Source organism: Bombina bombina, chromosome 4 (assembly GCF_027579735.1).
Source record: "Bombina bombina isolate aBomBom1 chromosome 4, aBomBom1.pri, whole genome shotgun sequence".
In the NCBI taxonomy this organism is placed as follows: Eukaryota; Metazoa; Chordata; class Amphibia; order Anura; family Bombinatoridae; genus Bombina; species Bombina bombina.
The window spans coordinates 391,230,115-391,244,696 of record NC_069502.1 but is presented as its reverse complement, the minus strand read 5'-3'; the positions used below and the strand labels follow the sequence as shown (position 1 = coordinate 391,244,696).

At 39.3% G+C, this 14,582-nt stretch overlaps 1 protein-coding gene across 1 annotated transcript in view; it reads left to right on the top strand.

Moving 5' to 3' along the window:
- Positions 1–14,582, top strand: part of PEX5L (peroxisomal biogenesis factor 5 like) — a 693,590-nt gene that overhangs the window by 431,097 nt on the left and 247,911 nt on the right. The window contains exon 3 of the mRNA XM_053710168.1: positions 11,480–11,591. Coding sequence (XP_053566143.1) covers positions 11,480–11,591 — 112 coding nt within the window. The remainder of the gene's footprint in view (positions 1–11,479; positions 11,592–14,582) is intronic.

Here is a 14,582-nt window from a genome sequence, read left to right as displayed (position 1 = left end):
TCTTTATGCATCCCACAAATTATATGCTGTAGGACCACCTCTTGCTTACCAGCTTTGATATTCTCCACCTCTTTGTTTTCATTCAGCTGAGTGAGGATTAAAGATATACACTCCTTTTGTCTTATATACACTTGTCTTGCTGTCAACTCAAAATTAATAACTAATGAGTGAAACCAAGTCATTTTCCCCTAGATATTCATAATTACTGTCTGCTGGAGCTTGTTGCCAGAAGACTGCTAAACTGTTAAAAAAATGTCTGTATTACTGAGCACCTACACTGCATGATAAGTGTCAACATTTAATGAAGTAGATCTTTACTCCCACACACACATTCTTTTCTAAGAAGCTGCATTCTTTGAAAGTAAAATATAATTTTCAATCGTATGAGTACAGATTAAACTAAAATTTTCCCAATCATCTTCTATCAAGTAAACAGACTGCTGTTTTAATATTTATTTTCAATAAAGGTATTTATATTATATCATTGCTTAATGCATAATTCCTCATGTTCTTACAATCACTCCACTACAACTTCCCTCCTAAAAGTTTGCAACGACATCCAAACTGGCATGGAACAAGGAGACCTAACTGGAGCTATTTTTCTTGATTTTGCAAAGGCCTTTGACACAGTAGACCACGACATACTACTGCTCAAACTAAAAAACTCCGGTATTGGTGATCGTCCGCTAACCTGGTTTCGATCATATGTATCGGATCGATCACAGTATGTCTCCATTTCTAACAGCGACTCCCTCCCTCTCCCAGTCACGTGCGGTGTTCCCCAAGGTTCCATTCTCGGCCCCCTACTATTCACATTATTTATAAATGATCTGTCAAATGTCTGCAAATCCTCAACTGTACACATGTACGCAGATGACACGGTAATCTATGCAAGCAAACCCGATCTGCCGCAGCTTGAGGCAGTGCTCCAAGACCAGTTAACAGAGGTAGAAAAGTGGATCTCAAAAAACAAACTCTTCCTAAACAATGACAAAACTGTCACAATGATCTTTGGAACGGGACCTAAATTACGCAAACTACAAAAGTCCCATCTACGCATTAAAACAAAATCAAATGGCACACTGACCGCAGTCCACTCTTTCAAATACTTGGGTATGTTGTTAGACCCCAATCTATCTTTTGGCCTCCACATAGAAAAACTTGCATCTAAACTCTATCTAAAACTAGGTGCCCTGTACAGAAACAAATCCTGCCTCAACCCTACAGTAAAGGAAAAGATTGTACAGCAAATGCTGATGCCTATCATGGATTACGGGGACGTAGTTTATGCACCTGCACCGCAAACTCACCTTAATAAACGTAATACATTGTATAACTCATTCTGCCGCTTTGTGCTACAATGTAACTACAGGACCCACCATTGTGACATGCTAAAAGAACTAAACTGGCTGTTGCTGGAATCCAGACTCACCCTCCATCTTTCCTGCCTTGTGTTTAAGAGCCTTTCTGGGAAGCTCCCACCCTACCTGAGCAGAATGCTCTCCCCGGCTGTTCCCACCTCCCATAACCTCCGATCCAGTACCAGCACATTATTTAGTTTGCCTCCATACAAAAAGAAAGCAGCTTGATCCTTCTTTTTCCTACAGAGCACCACAATTATGGAACGACCTCCCGCACACTTTAAAACCTTCCCCAAGTCTAAAATCCTTTAAGAGATCCCTCTCTACATATCTCAAAACAGAATGCACCTGTCATGGTTGATTATATATTTCCTACCTGTTCTATGTTAAATTCTGCATATGTTATGTATTAATATTTTTTGTATTATTGTACCCTATTGTATCAATGCAATGTTTTGTGGACCCAGGACATACTTGAAAACTAGAGAAATCTCAGTGTATCCTTCCTGGTAAAATATTTTATAAATAAATAAATAATATATTATTAAGGGTCCATTATAAGGTGCTTTTGATAATTGACCTGCAACAATATCTAACTGTGGATGAAATATCTCATTTATAAGCCCTAATTAATAAAAACAAAAACACTTTTACTATCCTCCGATCATAATGTTGCATATGAAATTGCACAAATTGGTTGATTTTAGTGTATCAAGTTCTGACTAATTATTGTTTTACAGAACACACCTATACATGACTGTAGTGGCCTTTTGAGTCTCACCAGTGTTGGAATGTCTTGTCCCTTGCTTGATACTCATTAAAGTTAAAGGGAACACTGAGAAAAGATATAGGTAATGCTGAATACACCAGATTGATGGAGATTCCTTTAATTTCCACCTATATTGATGTACAGATTATATTGAATTATTGAGCTTTCTTCTTGAATTTTCAAGAGTCTTTTCTATATAATAAAGTATTTATTGAAGGGGAGCAGTCATGCTGTTTCGAAGGTACTTACCTTGGAAGTCTCTGTAATCATTTTTAGATATATGCCTTATATATATTTTGGATTTTCGTTTTTATAAAATTTTGGTGCCTCTGATTTTCATTCCATCCTTGTTTTAGGATGATTAGAATAGTTGTATTTTCTTAAAGAGACATTATAAACTAGCTTTTTATATGCATACATGTTTTGTAGATGATCCATTTATATAACCCATACAGTTTTTTTTCTTTTTTAAATGGATAGTTATGCCTATTTTAAAATAGCATTGCTCTGATTTTTAGACTCTTAGCCAAGCCCCAATGTTTTAGGAAAATACCAACTTACACCTACTCCAGCTTGCTCTGTTTGTGTAAAGGGTCTTTTCATATGCAAAGGAAGAGGAGGGGGGAGTGTCTGCCATTTCCCACTTGCAGTGGGTGTTCTAGTCAGGCCCGGACTGACCATAGGGAATACCGGGCATATGCCCGGCAGGCCGTCTGGTTAACTTAGCCCCGACCACTATTACAGCACATACCGAGTGCTTTCAAATTGGCAAGGGCCGTTTCATGGCATGCAGACAGGTACTGGGGAGCTCTTACTTTTCTTTTTTTTTAAAATACTTTTCTTTTTTTTTATTATTGCAGTCATTGGGGTCAAGAATAGCACTAACTGATGGAAGCTAACTAATGTAGAGCTGATGGTAGGTTGTTAGCGCGGGATGTTGCTGTGAGTAGCTGCAGAGTGAGTCCAGGCAGGGCAAGACATCGCTGTAACTAATAGCAGCAGTTAGCGCAGGAGCAGCCAGGGAGGATGCTTGTTAGGTCACTGTCTTTGACTGAGTGGCCACAGTGGGGAACGGAGGAGAGGGGGGGGGATGTATAGTACTGTAGCAGCAACTATATATGAGGTGTCAAGCTTATTAGGGGACACTTGTTACTAACTCTTAGACTAGTGTTAGGGGGGATGGTATTCCTCTGTGGAAGGGGCTTTTCCAACTTTTAACAGGTATTGTGTTGCTTTATTTTACATGCACTGGTGAAGAAATATGCAGAGGTACTGGCATTCTTTCTTGGCAAAAGGTTATTATCCCTCACTGGCCATTTTTTCATTTTACTTTAAAGATGGCAACAGCAGCTGCATAGGTTGTGCCAAGTTGAGTTGGTGACACTTGTTACTGAGTATAACTTTTGTTGATGACTACTGGTATTCTTGTTGGCAGTAGGGCTGGTATACTCACAAGTATTGTAATACTTTATTTTACATGAAGGCGTTTCAGCAGGTGCATAGGGGGTGCCACAAACTGACAAATAATAAATAACATTGCATTGTTATGGGGACTGGCATTCTTCATTGGCAAAGGGGATGTGGCCCTTCAATTGTACTAACGTTACTTTTACACATAAAAAACTATATCTGTTTTGCTGATATTTCTTGCTTACGGTATTTGATGACTATATCTCCTAATTTGTTTTAATACAATGATGACTTTTTTTTAAATCTCATACATTACTATTTTATGTGTTTTTGTAGAAAAAAAAAGGTACACACTATAACCGCTTGAAATATATGTATATATATATATATATATATATATACACACAAATTTATATATGAGTGTGTGTGTGTGTGTTGTGTGCATATGTGGGTGTATGTGTTTGTGTGCATGCATATGAGTGCGTGTGTGGTGTATGTGCATATGAGTGGGGGTGTATATGTGGTGTGCATGCATATGTGGGTGTATGTGTGGTGTGCTTGCATATGAGTGTGTGTGTGTATGTGGGTTTATGTGTGGTGTGTGTATGTGTGGTGTGCATGCATATGGGTGTATGTGTGGTGTGCATGCATATGGGTGTGTGTGTATGTGTGGTGTGCATACATATGGGTGGGTGTATATGTGGTGTGCGTGCATATGGGTGTGTGTGTGTATGTGTGGTGTGCGTACATATGGGTGTGTGTATGTAGGTGTATGTGTGGTATGCATGCATATGAGTGTGTGGTGTATGATGTGCGTGAATAGTGTGTGCATGTGTGTTTTGTTTGGTGTGCGCACATATGAGTGTGTTTATTTGTGGTGTGCGTACATATGAGTGTGTGTGGGTGGTGTACGTGCTTATGAGCATATGTATGTGTAATGTGCATGGATATGCATGTTTATTTGTGTGGTGTGCATGCATATGAGTGTGTGTATATGGGCTGTTAAATAAAAAAAAAGGGGAAGGAGTGGGCTGCTTTGCTTTAAAATGCCCTGGCCTGTTTTTGTTCTAAGTCTGGCCCTGGTTCCAGTAACCTTTTTAAACAGAGCTAAACTGGAAGCTTCTAAGTACATTTTTAAATGGTTTTATACTGGATTTTTATATCAGTATCTGTGCATATTATATTTATAGTAGTGTCTATTACATGCAGTTATATGAAAATTGGTGTATACTGTCCCTTTAATACTACAATTGAGTTTTCATAGTATAATAGTACAGTAAGTGTGCATGTTTCTTGTAGACAAAACTATTTCAAAGTCTGAAAAAAAAACAGACCATTATCCCTCCTCCAGAGTCCAGTGACAGCGTGCTTTACACCAGTGTTTCCACTCCTCCAGAGTCCAGTGACAGCGTGCTTTACACCAGTGTTTCCACTGCTCCAGAGTCCAGTGACAGCGTGCTTTACACCAATGTTTCCACTGCTCCAGAGTCCAGTGACAGCGTGCTTTACACCAGTGTTTCCACTGTTCCAGAGTCCAGTGACAGCGTGCTTTACACCAGTGTTTCCACTGCTCCAGAGTCCAGTGACAGCGTGCTTTACACCAGTGTTTCCACTGCTCCAGAGTCCAGTGACAGCGTGCTTTACACCAATGTTTCCACTGCTCCAGAGTCCAGTGACTGCGTGCTTTACACCAATGTTTCCACTGCTCCAGAGTCCAGTGACAGCGTGCTTTACACCAATGTTTCCACTGCTCCAGAGTCCAGTGACAGCGTGCTTTACACCAATGATTCCACTACTCCAGAGTCCAGTGATAGCGTGCTTTACACCAGTGTTTCCACTGCTCCAGAGTCCAGTGACAGCGTGCTTTACACCAGTGTTTCCACTGCTCCAGAGTCCAGTGACAGCGTGCTTTACACCAGTGTTTCCACTGCTCCAGAGTCCAGTGACAGCGTGCTTTACACCAGTGTTTCCACTGCTCCAGAGTCCAGTGACAGCATGCTTTGCACCAATGTTTCCACTGCTCCAGAGTCCAGTGACAGTGTGCTTTACACCAATGTTTCCACTGCTCCAGAGTCCAGTGACTGTGTGCTTTACACCAATATTTCCACTGCTCCAGAGTCCAGTGACAGCGTGCTTTACACCAATGTTTCCACTGCTCCAGAGTCCAGTGACAGCATGCTTTACACCAATGTTTTCACTGCTCCAGAGTCCAGTGACAGCGTGCTTTACACCAATGTTTCCACTGCTCCAGAGTCCAGTGACAGCGTGCTTTACACCAATGTTTCCACTGCTCCAGAGTCCAGTGACAACGTGCTTTACACCAATGTTTCCACTGCTCCAGAGTCCAGTGACAGCGTGCTTTACACCAATGTTTCCACTGCTCCAGAGTCCAGTGACAGCGTGCTTTACACCAGTCCAGCCAACGCTTAGCATTATGCATGATGAAGTGAGGCCTGTGTACAGCTGCTTAGCCATGGAAACCCATTTCATGAAGCTCACAATGCACAGTTCTTGTGATGAGGTTGTTTTTAAATGCAGTTTGGAACTCTGTAGTAAGTGACACATCAGATGATAGCAAATTTGTACACTCTATGTGCTTCAGCACTTGGCGACCCCATGCTGTGAGTTTGCGTGGTCTACCACTTCAAGGCTGGGCTTTTGTTACTCCTTGACCCTTCCACTTTACACTAATAGCACTTACAATTGATCTGAGCATGTCTAGCAGACATTTCACATACTGACTTGTGGTATCCTGTGACATTGTCACATTTAAAGTCACAGCACTTTATTGTACTTCTAGTGTTTGTCTATGGGGATTTCATAGCTATGTTCAGGATTTTATGCACACGTTAGCAATGAGTGTAACTAAAACACCTGAACTTAATAATTAGTAGGGTGCCCACATACTTTTGGCCATATAGCATATGCTAATATATTGAAAAACTGCAGACAAAAAAAATAGTAATTACCATTTATTAAACGCCGGCTGTCCGCATTTAATATTGCACAAGCATTTCACAACTAATGCTTGTTCAATGCCATCCCCTGCTCACTGGTAGCCATAGGGGGGTCGATCCGATAAAAATCGTCGCCCGCAAAAGTCGGCGACGCCAATATTTGCGCGGGTTTGGTATCCTATATACGGCGTAACCTAGAAGTTACGCACGTATATTTCTGCCGTCGCCCGTAGTTTTTTTGGGCCATAGGCAGGTATACCAAACCCGCGCAGTTTGGTATCCAATATACAGCGTAAGGACTTACGTGGCGAAAATGGAGAAATCTTACTCCATTTTCACCTTGCCACAAAAAGCAGCCGTAAGAAGCCTTACGCTGACTATTGGAGCCCCGTAACTCCCTAAACTGGCTGCTAAAATAAACCTAACACCTAACGCATGCGCAATGTCTATCTCCCTGTCAACCGCGATCTGCTAAATAAAACCTAACACCTAACGCATGCGCAATGTCTATCTCCCTGTCAACCGCGATATGCTAAATAAAACCTAACACCTAACGCATGCGCAATGTCTATCTCCCTGTCAACCGCGATCCCCCGCCGCAATCCCTAATAAAGTATTTAACCCCTAAACCGCCGCCATCTACATAAACTAACCCCCTACTGTGAGCCCCTAAAATCGCCACTATCTAACTGATCTATCCCCTAATGTGAACCCCTTACACCGCCGCAATCTATATTAAAATTATTAACCCCTAATTTAATCTACCTACCCCGCCGCCAGCTATATTATCTATATTAACCCTAAGTATATTATAGTTAATATAGTTATTATATTATATATATTAACTATATTAACCCTAATTATATTAGGGTTAATATAGTTAATATAGTTACTATAGTATGTATATAAACTATATTAACTCTATCTAACCCTAACACCCCTAACTAAATTCTTATTAAATAAATCTAATTCATATTATAAACTAAAATATTCCTATTTAAATCTAAATACTTACCTATAAAATAAACTCTAAGATAGCTACAATGTAATTAATAATGACATTATAGCTATGTTAGGGTTTATATTTATTTTACAGGTAAATTGTTAATTATTTTAACTAGGTATAATAGCTATTAAATAGTTATTAACTATTTAATAGCTACCTAGTTAAAATAATTACCCAATTACCTGTAAAATAAATCCTAACCTAAGTTACAAATACACCTACACTATCAATAAATTAAAGAAACTACAAATATCTATCTAAAAATATAATTAAATAAACTAAACTAAATTACAAAAAAACCCCCACTAAATTACAAAAAATAAAAAAAAGATTACAAGATTTTTAAGCTAAATACACCTATTCTAAGCCCCCTAATAAAATAATAAAGCCCCCCAAAATAAAAAAATTCCCTACCCTATTCTAAATTAAAAAAAGTTCAAAGCTCTTTTACCTTACCAGCCCTTAAAAGGGCCTTTTGTGGGGGCATGCCCCAAAGAAAACTGCTCTTTTGCCTGCAAAAAAACCCACAATACCACCCTCCAACATTACAACCCACCACCCACATACCCCTAATCTAACCCAAACCCCCCTTAAATAAACCTAACACTACCCCCTGAAGATCTCCCTACCTTGTATTCACCCAGCCGGGCCCAACTCCTCATCCGATCCGGGCGATGTGTTCCAGCAAGCGGCAGTGAAGTCTTCTTCCATCCGGGCGATGTCTTGAAGCAAGCGGCAGAGAGTCTTCTTCCATCGGCGATGTCTTCAAGCAAATCGGCATCTTCAATCTTCTTTCTTCGTTCCTCCGCCGCGGAGCATCCTTCCGGCACGACGACTTCCCGACGAATGAGGTTCCTTTAAATGACGTCATCCAAGATGGCGTCCGTCGAATTCCGATTGGCTGATAGGATTCTATCAGCCAATCGGAATTAAGGTATAAAAATCTGATTGGCTGATTGAATCAGCCAATCAGATTCAAGTTCAATCCGATTGGCTAGAACTAATCGCTGTTTCTTGAATGTAGCCCTTTAAATTTACTGTTCAATTACAACACTGAGCTCCCACTAACTACAATTATAACTCTAAAATAATTATTTTGATCAATGTTAGGTTCTAATTACCTTTGATACTAACAAAACTGCCAACATATTTTCCAATTATAAAATTGTTACATGATCATTGGCATTTTCAGTTTGCAGAAAGTGTGAAACTTCCTTGGATGTTACAGAAACCTAGAAACAAAGTTGAAAACAGCCAAGTTGATTTTAAACTTGTTCTTTCTAAATAACATTTTAAGTCAGTTGACAGAAACCTCCTGTATCCGTTTATTGGAATATGTTGACTAGTTTATTTATTTTTCTGGAAAATGTGAAAGATTTTTTTAACTGCATCTTAAAGTATTTCTTTTAATTTATCAAAAATACTACTAGAAGATTGTTTGCACTGGGAATTTGCAAAGCCACTTGAAACGCTTATTTTTTAATGTATGTTCATCTCAGTGTATTTGGGGGGAAAAGGGAAGTTTTTATTTATTTATTTTTTGTATGTTTGTGTTTTTTTTCTCTAAATGACAAGAACAAATAGAAAATAAGCATCAGTCAATTTGTATCTCAGTATTCGGCTTATTTGTCTCTAATATATAATTTTTATTTTTAACTGGACATATAAAACACATCATTCCATGACTTTTTTGCTTTGTCTAAAGTGAAGTTGGTTTTGTTATGCACTTTTACATTGCTACTTGCATCACCTGACCTATAGTTCTCTCCCGTGACATCCTATACTTCCCTTGATATTTAACTTGCCGTTGCTGATTCATTCCTTAGATACAAACAGAATATCTCACTTAGTAAGTGAGCATGGCTTCTAAAAATAGTCTCTCCAAAGGATATATTCGATCTGTGTTTCTGTCTAGGTACAGCTGAGAAATCCTTAATCATTAAATGATTCTGGATGATTAAACTGGGGAGAATCTCCACATGCATTTTTAGAATAAATGTAATTAATATTGTTATTAATTAATTCAGATAAAAACATGGCTAACTAAATATTAATGCAACGTATTCTTTTTAACATGTGTATGTGTGTATGAATAGAAAGTTTAACAGTATAATGGGCTCCATTTATCAACTGATGGGCGGACAAGGTTCATTGTCATGAACCTCGTTGAGCCGGCCTCGCAGTGAGTGGGCAGAATATGCAATGCCGCCCCAGGCTCACACGTGGCTAATTGCGCGTAAGCACCAACTGTCAGTCTTCTCAATTGGATCTGATTGGGATGATTGAAATCTGCCACACTTGGAGAGGTTAAGTAGCAGCGGTCTTAAAAGGACACTAAACACTAAATACATTTTTATACACTTCCCTTTAATTATTGTTGCCGCCATTTTGGAACTTAGGTTGCAATGCAGGTATCTGAAGGAGAGCTGTTGCACATGTGCAAACACATCAGTATTGGAATGCAATATAAGGTACATTTCAACATGGCTGCACCCATGACTAGCAGGAGGTGGAGAATAACCTTAATACTATGCTTTAAAAATGTATTTAGGGCCAGATTTCAAGTGGAACACTAAATATCTCTTTAGTCTGTGATATTTGCACTCCACTGAGTAATACCAGCACATGTTAATGTGCTCTGGTATTACAAGTTGTCAGCAATGCGAACCCGAGCTCGTGTTCTCATTGCTGGGAAGCATAGCGCTCACAAGAGTGCACTTCCATAGGCTCCAATGCAATGGGAGCCTCTTCTGATGCCGTCAGAAATGGTATCAGAACCTAAGCGCAGCGAAGGGTATAAGTAGCGCAATGATGGGCAGCAAATAGAAATATATATGTATATGATTATATACATATATATTTATGTGTTAATATATGTACACATATTAACACATAAATATATTTGTATATAAGCATATACATTTATATTTACTGGAACACACAGTTCCCATAGACCTCAATATAAAGGCACCCCACTCCAGCAAACATTACCCCCAAAATACTGCCTAGTGCAATTATTTTATTAAAAAATAAATATGTTGCAATCTTTTTTTATTTTTTACACTAGACTGTATTTTCAGGATCTTTTGGGGCACATTTATAAAATTAACCAGAGATCTGATCTCTGGTTAATTTTATAAGCGCTAATTGCTACCGCGAGCTGGCGGCAGCAATAAGCAGCCACTTGTAATGGCTGGTTATTTATTGCGCTCCCGCAAACGGGCAAATTAGCCCATTTGCGAGAGCGCAATAATTTAGCGCTCCACTTGTAATCTAGCCCTTAGCGTTTAATGTACCTTTAAGACCACTGCTACTTAACTAGCATTTAAGGCTTGTTGAAGCAAGCATGATACTCTGGGGCTCCGAAGCTGCTCTGGCTGCTTGATATATGGGGCCCAATTATTTCTTTTCTGCAGTTTTACCAATCATGCAAGCTATATTGTCAGATACTAGCTGATAAAATAAAAAAATAATAAATAATGTATTGTTTGCATAGGCTTTGCATTGATATATTGCATTGAATAATGCTTGTAAGCGATAGAAGATACAAAATAAAGTAGACAAACAGTTTAAAGAGCAATTAAATACACAGAATCGCATAATGAGGGAGTGAATAATAAAAAGACACATCAATTGCATTACTCTGAATTTAAAAAGAAAAGGGGAATATATTTTACTTCCATTTGCTAGCCCTTGTATCATGTGACAGCCATCAGCCAATCACACTGTGAACTCTTACACATGCTCAGTAGGAGCCAATACAACATAAAGTTTGCATATAAAAGACTACTGGGCACAATTTGATCATCTGAACCATAAAAAATTGAATTTTGGCTTTAGTGTCCCTTTAAATTATGACCCAAAGAAAAGCTAGAAACATTTATCTTCTATAGCTACTCTAGATTTTTAGCAAACAGGTGTTTTCTGTTGTTTATTAGTCTGACATGTGTTTCGTTTGTTTTCTTTCAATTTCCAGCTGGTGAACGAGCAACAAGAAAGCAGACCCCTTCTGAGTCCATCTATTGACGACTTTCTGTGTGAAACAAAATCAGATGCAAAGCCCAGACCAGTTACTTCAAATACAGCAGGTAACTGAATACTATAATCAGCTCTTCTTTCTAGTTTTTGTTTTGGTTGCTGTCGCTTCAAACAGTCATGAAGAGAAAAAATGTGTATATTGTACAAAATGTAGCATCTTGATTAAAGAAACCTATTTATGTTTGATTGCAGTGGCATCAAACACTGCAATGATTAAAACATGCAATGCTTTCACTCAATTGCACACTATAATAAGGCTTTGACATAGACTATGAGCTAATGTAATCTCTATTCAGCTCTCCAAGGTGTTCCATAATTATGCAAGAAGCAGCTGCTAATTTTAAGGTCAGGGTAACCTGGTCAAATGTTTTAAATGGATTTTATTTGGAAAATATATTCGTTTTTCTGCTATACCTGAAATAGAGTTTGTTAAGCTGAAATGTGTTATATTAAGAATCATAAATAAATAAACATTTCTCTTGTAAGGTGTATCCAGTCCACGGATCATCCATTACTTGTGGGATATTCTCATTCCCAACAGGAAGTTGCAAGAAGGACACCCACAGCAGAGCTGTAATATAGCTCCTCCCCTAACTGTCATAGCCAGTCATTCTCTTGCAACTCTCAACAAGCAAGGACGTTGTAGGAGAGAGTGTTTAAATATAGTTTATTTTCTAGTTTTTTCCACATGGCTGGCTTACATTTTGACTAGAAACAATTTCCACTGTTGTAGTATAAAAGTTACAGTTGGTGCAGTTAAAATTAGAAACTGTGACATCCAGCTTCCCTCAAAAGCCCTCTGTATGCTAAAGGGCCCAAAGGCTTTCCAAAGTCGTTTATTGGGGAAGGTAGGGCCACAGCTTGCTGTGGCAGTTGGTTGTGACTGTTAAAAAACGTCTATTTCGTTTTTTTGATCCGTTTTTTGAACTAAGGGGTTAATCATCCATTTGCAAGTGGGTGCAATGCTCTGTTAGCCTATTATACACACTGTAAACATTTTGTTTGATTTACTGCATTTTTTCACTGTTTTTCAAATTCTGACAAAATTTGTTTCTCTTAAAGGCACAGTACCGTTTTTTATATTTGCTTGTTAACTTGATTTAAAGTGTTTTCCAAGCTTGCTAGTCTCATTGCTATTCTGTATAAACATGTCTGACATAGAAGAAACTCCTTGTTTATTATGTTTAAAAGCCATGGTGGAACCCCCTCTTAGAATGTGTACCAAATGTTCTGATTTCATTTTATGCAATAAAGATCATTTTCTGTCTTTAAAAAATGTATCAGCAGAGGAATCTGACGAGGGGGAAGTTATGCCGACTAACTTTCCCCACGTGTCAGACCCTTTGACTCCCGCTTAAGGGACTCACGCTCAAATGGCGCCAAGTACATCTAGGGCGCCCATAGCGTTTACTTTACAAGACATGGCGGCAGTCATGGATAATACACTGTCAGCGGTATTAGCCAGACTACCTGAACTTAGAGGTAAGCGAGATAGCTCTGGGGTGAGACAAAATGCAGAGCATACTGACGCTTTAAGAACCATGTCTGATACTGCCTCACAATATGCAGAAGCTGAGGAAAGAGAGCTTCAGTCAGTGGGTGATGTTAATGACTCAGGAAAGATACCTGATTCTAATATTTCTACATTTAAATTTAAGCTTGAACACCTCCGCGTGTTGCTTAGGGAGGTTTTAGCTGCTCTGAATGACTGTGATACCATTGCAGTGCCAGAGAAATTGTGTAGACTGGATAAATACTTTGCAGTGCCGGTGTGTACTGATGTTTTTCCAAATACCTAAAAGGTTTACAGAAATTATTAATAAGGAATGGGATAGACCAGGTGTGCCGTTCTCTTCCCCTCCTATTTTTAGAAAAATGTTTCCAATAGACGCCACCACATGGGACTTATGGCAGACAGTCCCTAAGGTGGAGGGAGCAGTTTCTACTCTAGTAAAGCGTACTACTATCCCTGTTGAGGACAGTTGTGCTTTTTTTTTTTAGATCCAATGGATAAAAAATTAGAGGTTACCTTAAGAAAATATTTATTCAACAAGGTTTTATCCTACAGCCCCTTGCATGCATTGCCCTTGTCACTGCTGCTGCTGCGTACTGGTTTGAGTCTCTGGAAGAGGCTTTACAGGTAGCAACTCCATTGGATGACATACTTGGCAAACTTAGAGCACTTAAGCTAGCCAATTCTTTTATTCTGATGCCATTGTTCATTTGACTAAACTAACGGCTAAGAATTCTGGTTTTGCTATACAGGCACGCAGAGCGCTATGGCTTAGAATATGGTCAGCTGACGTGACTTCAAAATCTAAGCTACTTAACATTCCCTTCAAGGGGCAGACCCTATTCGGGCCTGGTTGAAGGAGATTATTGCTGATATCACTGGAGGAAAAGGTCATGCCCTTCCTCAGGACAGGTCCAAATCTAGGGCCAAACAGGCTAATTTTCGTGCCTTTCAAAACTTCAAGGCAGGTGCGGCATCTACTTCCTCTAATAATAAACAAGAGGGAACTTTTGCTCAATCCAAGACGGTCTGGAGACCAAACCTGACATGGAAAAAAGGTAAGCAGCAGTAAAAAAGCCTGCTGCTGCCTCTAAGACAGCATGAAGGAACGGCCCCCTATCCGGGAACGGATCTAGTAGGGGGCAGACTTTCACTCTTTGCCCAGGCGTGGGCAAGAGATGTTCAGGATCCCTGGGCGTTGGAAATTATATCCCAGGGATATCTTCTGGACTTCAAAGCTTCCCCCCAAAAGGGAGATTTCACCTTTCACAATTATCTGCACACCAGATAAAGAGAGAGGCATTCTTACACTGTGTACGAGTCCTCCTATTTATGGGAGTGATCCATCCAGTTCCAAAGGAGGAACAGGGACAGGGTTTTTACTCAAATCTGTTTGTGGTTCCCAAAAAAGAGGGAACCTTCAGACCAATTTTGGATCTAAAGATCTTAAACAAATTCCTCAAAGTTCCGTCGTTCAAGATGGAATCTATTCGTACCATCCTACCACTGATCCAGGAGGGTCAATATA